Source organism: Mytilus galloprovincialis, chromosome 12 (assembly GCF_965363235.1).
Source record: "Mytilus galloprovincialis chromosome 12, xbMytGall1.hap1.1, whole genome shotgun sequence".
Lineage (NCBI taxonomy): Eukaryota > Metazoa > Mollusca > Bivalvia > Mytilida > Mytilidae > Mytilus > Mytilus galloprovincialis.
Window position 1 is genome coordinate 6821159 of NC_134849.1, and position 9878 is coordinate 6831036.

The 9878-nt window shown below is 32.5% G+C and overlaps 1 protein-coding gene across 1 annotated transcript; it reads left to right on the plus strand.

Moving 5' to 3' along the window:
* Window positions 1-3188: 3188 nt before the first annotated feature.
* On the plus strand, window positions 3189-9388 carry LOC143055180 (uncharacterized). The gene is made up of 4 exons (XM_076228319.1): window positions 3189-3201; window positions 3458-3618; window positions 5652-5762; window positions 9002-9388. Exons 1-4 carry the CDS (start codon window positions 3189-3191, stop codon window positions 9386-9388), a joined length of 672 nt encoding a protein of 223 aa, XP_076084434.1.
* Window positions 9389-9878: the final 490 nt, after the last annotated feature.

Here is a 9878-nt window from a genome sequence, read left to right on the forward strand (position 1 = left end):
GTTAAATTTTAGACGGTTTCCGTCTTAAATGAAAGTGTCCGCATTCGTGTTCATTCATAATATTGAAATGTAAGTTGTATTTGATGATAATACATAACATATATAAAAGTTGAGGATGAACACGGATGCGGCCACTTTCATTTTTTACGAAAACAATCTGAAAAGTTTTTTGGCATATTTGATAGATTTTGCATATTTTAGCTTCAATCGGAGCGTTTTTAATGACTGAATCAGTTAAAATCTTTAACATAAACTAATCGAATCAATTGAAATAGACACTTAAGTGTTTAAAAAGTGTCCTTAATATCTCGTTAGATGAAACTAAAATTTGGGGCCAAAATCGGCCCTTACCGGACCTACTCCTTTGACAGCAATACAGCAAACTACCAAACAAACAGGCATACTTTGACACATTCCCCATTTCCATTCTCAATTTTATTCTGTAAGATCAATACATACTCGGACCAGATACATTGTCATGTTCTTTTTTTTTGTTATCAGAGCAATACAATGCAGGGGGAAATAAAATACTGGGGGTCCTTCTAACTGGTATGTTTGTACAATTTTTGCCCAATTTTTTATACCACCGCAAAAATTGGTCGCATATTGGTATGACGTTGGCGTCGTCGTCGTCTGTAGACATTTGTGTACAATTTTTCACGAAGCTGCCGTACTATTTGTGAGCTGTAATGATCAAGCTAACAATGTACAGAATAGAAATGCTACATGTGATTATAAGAACCGTCTTTGAGGGAGATTTATTTATTAATTTGCTGTCGCAGCGATTGGACATCGCCAATAGCATTATGTGCCTCGTAATTTATGCCAATAATAAAAATTGAATTCTTGGGGTTCTTTGATATGTTGAATCTAAACATGTACCTAGATTTTTGATTTTGGGCCCAGTTTTCAAGTTGGTCTAAATTGGGGTCCAAAATTAAACTTTGTTTGATTTTAACAAAAATTGAATATATGGGGTTCTTCAATATGCTGAATCTAACCATGTATTTAGATTTTGGATATTGGACTATAATAGGTTAATGTCCAATTTTAAATTTTTAAGTTTTTAAGTTTAAGTTCTTACACCACATTCATTCTGTGTCAGAAACCTATGTTGTGTCAACTATAAAATCACAATCCAAATTCAGAGCTGTATAAAGCTTGAATGTTGTGTCCATACTTGCCCCAACTGTTCAGGGTTCGACCTCTTTGGTCGTGTAAAGCTGTGCCCTGCGTAGCATCTGGTTTAATTATATATATCAGCATTTTTTCAAAGCGTTATGCCCCTTGGAAACATTAATTTTATGGAAAACCTCATCATAAGCGTGCAAAAGTGATCTTTTCTTGCCAGACTTTTCTAAAACTTGTTTCAAATGTTTGTATCAGCAATGTCTTGGACAAGTTTGAAAATAATTACCGTTATACGGATCAATCATTATTATGCCCCACCTACGATAGTAGAGGGGCATTTTGTTTTCTGGTCTGTGCGTCCGTTCGTCCATTTGTCCGTCCGTCCGTATGTCCCGCTTCAGGTTAAAGTTTTTGGTCAAGGTAGTTTTTGATGAAGTTGAAGTCCAATCAACTTCAAACATAGTACAGATGTTCCCTATAATATGATCTTTCTAATTTTTATGGCAGTGTTTTCCTTTTTTCACTAAGGGAAGGTGGGTGTTTTAAAAAAATCACTTGCAACCGGGTTTGTTTTCTTTTAAATGTCCACCCGTTTTTTTTTTAATTTACTTTGGGTGCACGTGGGGGTCACAAAAATAAAGATTAGTATAATATTCACATTTAATGGAGTTGAACAAACATAAATAGACGTAGTCTTATTAATTGTCAAATATTCCTTGATTTGATTTTTTTCAACAATTTATCTCTTTTCTCTCTTCTTTCATTTACAATTTTATGTCCTGTTTCTTGCTTTTGTGCCGTATTTTTGGCCCATAGAACAGTAGTATCCTTCCTCTGTGACTATAAGCCATTTGAAGTCTTGCTAATATTTGTCTTCACTAGCGTGTCTTTTCCGTTGTTTGGTTGATTTTTGTTCAATTTCCACAACTTCAACATTACTATCAATTTTATTTAACTTATTTGGTCTAGTATTTTCTTTACCATCATCGTCATCTGCCTTTCTTGTACCCCGATTGATAAATGAAAACATTGAAATTTGACGATTGGACGCCATCTTTGTCAATGAAAACAAATCAGCGAGGCACGATTAGTATTCAAATTTTAAGGGTACGGAACCGAACAAAAGCCGACCACCTTCTTAAATCGAAAGGTGGTCGGCTTTCAACAGAAGGTGGTCGGCACACCCGGCTTAAATGCCGAATGGAAAACACTGAATGCCAAATTAGAGTTTTATCCCAATGTCACGGTCCACTGAACATAGAAAATGAAAGTGCGAGTGGGTCATTCGTGTACTGAGGACACATTCTTGTTTTAAAAGATTTAAACCCCTATGGAAACATTAATTGTATGGAAAACTGCAGCATTAGCGCTCAAATGTTTACATTTCTTGCCAGATTTTTATTGATCTTGTATCATACATTGTCATAGGTTAAAGTTGGTCTTGGATGATTTTAAAAGATCGATTATATTTTAAAGCGTTATGTCCTTTGAAACATTAAGTGTAAAATGCCATGTGTACAATTCTTCACAGATTTTATAAAAAAAAAATGGTCTTATATTGGTATCACTTTAATTATTAGCAATTATTCTACATCTTGCTATATATATGCTATCACTAAATAAAAGCCCTCTAAGATTTATAACTTACTTGTTCAGTAGTGTTGTCAGTTTCTGCTGGCCAGATCTTTAGATAACCACCGTACAAGTTCTGATTGGAATCATGTCTTAAGTCTTGTTCTTGTTGAATGGAAATGGCTCTGTGAGAATTCAACCAGGAAAAAATTGCGCTGTTTTATCTTTTGATTTAAATAAAGAATTACTCCAACCAATTTTGCATTATAGTGAGACAATTTGGAGCTTTTTCAATGAAATAAACATTTTAAAAGTCATCTGGGTACTAAAAAAATAGATTTTTTTAATTGATTTTTGTAGCTTATCATAAAGTAAGAACTCATAGCATGTAAAGTGTAATAAATGAAATCGGTAATGAAAAAAAATGTAAATACATCAAAGTTCAAACTTTAACCCTTTTCCCCTGTTACAACCTAAGAAACAACATGACCTTCAGTTGTATGACTGCTAATGAGACTGCCATTCACTATCACTAGTTCAATTGATTTAGATATATAAAGCAATGATAAGCCGAAACACAGCCTTCACCCCAAAAAAAAAACCCATACCATATAGTATGCTGTAATAGGCCTGACCTGAAACTAACAGCTTAATTAAAACAAAACAATCAAAGAAAAACAAATACATGTAGACCAGATATGAACTGATTACAATCAGTTACAAGTAATAAACTTTAAAATTATTAAATTTTCAGATACTAAATCAGTGCTGAATGATTTTGAAAGCAACTGGTTGAATTCTCACAGAGCCATTTCCATTCAACAAGAACAAGACTTAAGACATGATTCCAATCAGAACTTGTACGGTGGTTATCTAAAGATCTGGCCAGCAGAAACTGACAACACTACTGAACAAGTAAGTTATAAATCTTAGAGGGCTTTTATTTAGTGATAGCATATATATAGCAAGATGTAGAATAATTGCTAATGAGTAAACTCTCCACCAGAGACCAAATGACATAAAAGGTAACAAATAATATACATTGCTATATAGGTCACACTAGCACTTTTGGCAATAAACAAAACCCATAATGAACATAAGCCATATACATTGATATAAAGCATCAAAATGATAGATATAAAACAATGACTTGATTTATGTACAAAACAATGAATGAAATGCACCAAACCCTCCCCTAACCTGAGTCAGTGGTCAGTAACAGTAAAACATAAAAACAAACTATTAAAATCATATTGATACAAAGCAAAAAAGTATCCAATAGAAATACAGATCATATGTGACAGTTTACATTGTATTTGTTGATTTGTAATTAAAACATACATACAAATAAACATATAGCTGATTGTTGGTCTAATTCAAATATTCTTACTACTTAGGATTTATGTCACTTTACAATATGTACAAATAAGGAGATGTATTAATGCCATTACGTAACCTATCCACTAGAGTTCATGTGAAGCAAATATTGGCAATTAAATGTACCTGTACAGCCTTCAATAATGAGAAAAACCCAAACAATATAATTTGCTATCAAAGGCATAACATGAAAGATGTGACACTAATTAAACCAAGAACCTTACAACATTAATATAACAAAACAATTTATTAAAAACAAATATAACATGAGAGTCATGCACCAGAAGCAACCACTGAACTAATTGTTCCAAATTTAAAAAAGTCAAATGATGAATGTTCGTGCTGAATATGGGTGTTATTTAGCAGCTATGCCTCTCCTTCATAATAAACACCTTTTTTTTTTTTTATCTCACTCAGGCCATAAGGGACTTTTGTGAGTAGATGCAATCACTTGGCCTGCATGGTAGTCTGTCATTCTCTCCTTTGTTTTTACATTGGATGACCATGAGAGCATTCTGGTGCTTTGTTGACACAAACATTTTTACCCATGTGACATTTGTTATTGACTGTTATTGGCAGATATTATTGTGTGCAAAATAACATTCCTTAATGCTTGTTATATTAAAAAAATTATCGCTAATTTTTCTTGAAAATAACTTTTAAATACAGAGATAAATGACATGAAAATGTTCTGATGTGAGATATATATATATAATCTAACAAATCAATAAAACCAAAAAGTTGTGTTAACCCTTGTGGAAGAAATTTAAGAAAAATTTGTAACAAATGCTTGAAAATATGAATGCCTACTCAAATCCAATCTATTAGAAAAACAAAATATAACAGAAGAGTGTCCACCACACACTTGCACTAAAATATCATTTGAAGATTATGATAGAATGATACCTACAAATGGATGAACATTTTGTATACAATGTAGCTATTATACAAAAACAAATAATTATATTACAATAATATAATAGTTATTGTTGGGAGGTTGATTCATTTATTACTCATACACAGACGAATTTGTGTCAGAGAAAACATATGTATCTATTGTAACTTAAGGATGTTTGCTTGTCATGTTTTGGAATTTTTGTCAGATTTTCGAAATCCTCTGGTTTTATCCATTTGAATGCCTTAAAAAATTTGCCCATGAGCCCCCATTTTTCTTTTTATTTATCTTTTACATGACTGTATAATTATAAGTCATTTGTAAAAGTCTTATTTATTTTTTAATAGTTTTTGAGAGCTTTAACTGGTCAATGATAAAGCTATGAAAAATCAAGAGAGAACATTTTTCCCGCCATAATTCCAATGGCTTATATCTCTAAAACAAGCACATTGACCCCTATATTTTTTTTGCTTTTTTGATTCCTCAATTAAATCTCTACCAATATATACTAGTTTTGTGGAAAGTTATTTATTTTGAAACTGAGCAGCAGACATCCTTAACTTTATCCACAAATATTCACTCTGTGGTTTTTGTGAGTTTTTGGAATTTTGATCACCTTGATCTTAGTTCTACACTTGTTTATTACAAATATATGTATTATTTAATTTCTTTTCAGATACCAGTTGTAACACCTGAAGAGCCAGCAACTGCAAGTCATGAAGCAGATTCAGACAATGAAGAACCCAGACCAACTAAAATTAGACGGTTATCTCCACAAATAAAAGAGGTAAGTTAATTACTATCAAAATTAGAATTGATTTTCATTTCAAGGGCTTGCCAAAAGGAATTAAAGGTGAACACGGTGGATAAAAATGAAATTTTACATTAACTTCAAAGGTCATGAAGGTCTAATGCCACAACAGAAACGTTGGGATCGATTTTGGGGGTTAAAAGTTTAACTATTTATTGCCAAAAAGAGGACAGAACAACCCTTTTTATATCTTGTAGGGGACAATAAAACAAATGAAATGAAATAAAAGGGAAGTCCCTAGGGGGTCACCCCATCCCCTCTTGTTTGAAAACTTGTAAACAGTCAAGATCCACACCCCTTAACCATATATATTCTTGTATGGGAAAATTAAACGAATCAAATGAATATGGGAGCTTTGTTTGGGAGACTTCGTAACAGCATCTTGTTACAATTACTTCTTGTTTTAAGAAAATTTTGCAGTTTTGGGGTTTTTATCTTTAATATTATTATAGATAGAGAATGAACAGTAAACAGCAATAATGTTTTAACAAAGTACTAATAAGTTGCCATGACCAAATTGGTCAATTGACCCCATAAGGAGCATTGGCCATTGTTCGCTTCTGTTCTCTCACCTTAGTTTGCCTCAACCAAATATTATGAAACTTATAACCACAAAATACAGATCATGTTTGAATTTTAGTGGTGTCATTTAAACTAGAGTTATGCCCTTTACAAATGGAAAAATTGCTGATGTTTTTGTTTACGTTCTCAAATTAAGTTTGCCTCAAACAAAGGTTATAACCATTGAATACAGATCAAGATTGATTTATTTTGTGGTGGGACTTCTACTGTTCTAGACAATGCAGTAGAGTTAGCCCTTCATAAATGGAAAAATTGTTGAATTTTTTGTTTCCATTCTTGATTTAAATTTGTCGTAACAGAATATGGTCCGAGTACACAGTTATCTTCCTTTGATTTTCGTTGTTCACGAATATAATCCTTTGTGTGGACAGTGTGTTACTTGCCAATTTTTGTTATACCCCTTCCAAATTTATTTCACCATGTTTTATGCCTCATATAGCAAGTTAGGGGGTGAAATGACACTGTAAAAAAATTGGGGTCATAAATATTAATGTAAAGTAGTGATTAGGTCCAGCTGGAAAAGGTAAAAAATAAGCACTTCGGAAGCTGTCAAAAGATTTCAAGACCCCCTTAACATAAAATTGTCCATATTTTGAGTTAGAGCTGATGAAGTTTTCTATAATTTTGATATACTTTGTCCTAAAAGTAGTACAACACACTGTAAAAAAAATATTGAGAAAGCGCAGGTGGGATTTTTTAAATTTTCATTCATTGTCTAAAAGAAATGCACTACGAAATAACTGTGTACTCGGACCTAAGAGGTGAAATCAGGAAATATAGAATCTGTACTTTGGCAACTTCCCTGCATGATTTGATGGTGTCAATTTGTCAAATAACATAAAACGGTCAAAATAAGCATTTCATAGATTTTACAATTTTGATGCATAAGTGGCATTCTGACTTTCTATCTGACATGTTTTCATGTGTCAATTTTTGTGTTTCTATGCTTTAATCCAGTTGTATTACTCATTTGTGAACTCTGAATCTACAGAAAAGAAGATTATCTCAGACAATATGAGCAAAATGTGTTGTATAAATGACCCTTGTCTAACGCCCTGTTTGGATCAAGTTATATTTGAGGAGCATGGCACATAAAAGTTGAAGTCCATAATAAAGACCTCACTAAATATGTGTAAAAAGCACTTAACAATGTCTTTTGTACCTGTTTTATTTCACATATCTTTCTTTACTTCTGTAGGATAGCATGTGGTTCAAATATAAGCCTGTTAAGACAAAAATTGCATGCAAGTTTTTCACTAAAAAGTTAAAAATCTTTGTATCAGACCATACTGTCTGCTAAAAAAGTTGAATGTAAGAGCCTTTTTGTGCTCAGATTTATTGTATCATGTCACCTGAGTATAGAAATGATAGAAAAGACACAAATTTTTATTTCCTATAGCTTCAATATGCATTTTTAAATGTAAATATGTGCTACAGCCTAAATTGACCCTAAATTGTTTTTAGTCTTACTTGGCCTAAGACTCTTTCAAACTAATATGATATGTTATTTGTAAGTTTTCTTTCCATTTAAAGTACATTAAATACATATGTAAGGATTATTTATAATCAAAAAGCTTCACAAATTTAAAATTGCTGGAAAATATTACATCTTTATGTAATGCCCCCCTTCATATGAAAACCTCCATTTTTAGGCACAGGCTCATATAAATTTGACTTTTGAATAATTATGCTAAGTCTGATATATCAAATGAGTACTCTATTGCTTTAAATACATGATATTGTATATATTAACATGATTAAGGCATTTTAAAAGTATTTTTTTGCAATATTTTAATTTTAAAAGCCCCAAATGTTGATAGTTGAAATTTCTCAATTTTAACGTCTAAAATTAAATTTAACACGCAAAGTTGAATATAAAATTAATCATATTGTCTATAATATATATCCTATTGCTATGAAACTTTGTAAGCAGTCTAATAATATATCAAGCTTTAGTCATACCAAGTTTTATTAAGATTGGTCAACTCTTTCTATCCTATTAGGTCCGAGTACACAGTTATCGTCCTTTGATTTTCGTTGTCCACGAATATAATCCTTAGTGTGGACAGTGTGTTACTTGCCAATTTTTGTTATACCCCTTCCAAATTTATTTTTCCATGTTTTATGCCTCATATAGAAAGTTAGGGGATGAAATGACACTGTAAAAAAAAAAAATATTAATGTAAAGTCGTGATTAGGTCCAGCTGAAAAAGGTAAAAAATTAGCACTTCGGAAGCTGTCAAAAGATTTCAAGACCCCCTTAACATAAAATTGTCCATATTTTGAGTTAAAGCTGATGAAGTTTTCTATAATTTTGATATACTTTTTCCTAAAAGAAGTACAACACACTGTAAAAATATTATTGAGAAAGCCCCGGTGGGATTTTTTTAATTTTCATTTATTGTCTAAAAGAAATGCACTACGAAATAACTGTGTACTCGGACCATATTATGAAACTTGTACAAAATTTGTATTACCACAAAACTCAGATTAAGTTCAAATAGCATCACTTTTCCGTTTTTCAGTTATGTTACTTTTTAATGTTTTATGATATGCACCACCAGCAGAGGTATTGACCCAGTGATGTGAACAATTGAAAACAACACAAAACTAATCAGTTATATTTTTTTCAGGGCACAAATGGAAGAAAAATAACGGTACTGTACCAAGGTAGTGGTGAAACACCCGGTGAAGTTATTGAACCAAAGAGAAAACCATGTTTCACTAAAGACTTGACAGTTGACCAAACAGATATAATTGCAAATCAAGTAAAAAGTACTAATCAAACCTCTGCTTTTATTCAAACCGACGATGTTCTACTCTTCAACAACACTCAGGAATTCCTATCCTACTATTCACAGGCGATGAAAGAACAGCCAACACCAAACACCACATCAGCAGAAATGTGTGCAACAACCCAGACACAGACACAACCGTCTATTATTTTTAGTCAGCTAAGTAAAGGAACAAAAGAAATGTCTACATACCAGAGTCAACATCTACAATTGAAAAAAAGTTAGAAGAACTGTTAAATACACAAAACACCATTCTCCAAATGTTAAGAAGACAGAATGATGGGAATATCAGTGACATTCTTAATCTGACAAACAGTATACCTGACCTATTAGACAACAATGAGCCAGATCAACAAAGTATAGTTAAGTACATCATTAAGTATCCATCCTCTGAAGAGACAAAACAGCAATCAGATTTAAATGATCAGACGGCAGTCTCGAGTGACATATCTCCACCAGCTGAATCATCAAATGAAGAAACAGTCTTGCCCCCATGACTAGACCTAGAAAGACTGCCACACAACCAGCACAATCAACAGCCTTTGGATCAGATGACATATTGTCTTCGACATTACAAGCCATACAAACTTTAGCCTGTAAAACTGTGATACCAACTACTACACCATCCATGCAACCATCATCATCAGAGTCGATTGTATCAACTGACATATCTCCTACCACAGTGTCAATAAACCAGATGCAGTCTCTTACAGGA

Bases quoted from the DNA above. Each gene is read 5' to 3' on its own strand.
- LOC143055180 (XM_076228319.1), top strand. The intron at 3,619-5,651 runs GTAAGTTATAAA...ATTTCTTTTCAG, and splicing joins CTGACAACACTACTGAACAA to ATACCAGTTGTAACACCTGA. The intron at 5,763-9,001 runs GTAAGTTAATTA...TATTTTTTTCAG, and splicing joins TATCTCCACAAATAAAAGAG to GGCACAAATGGAAGAAAAAT.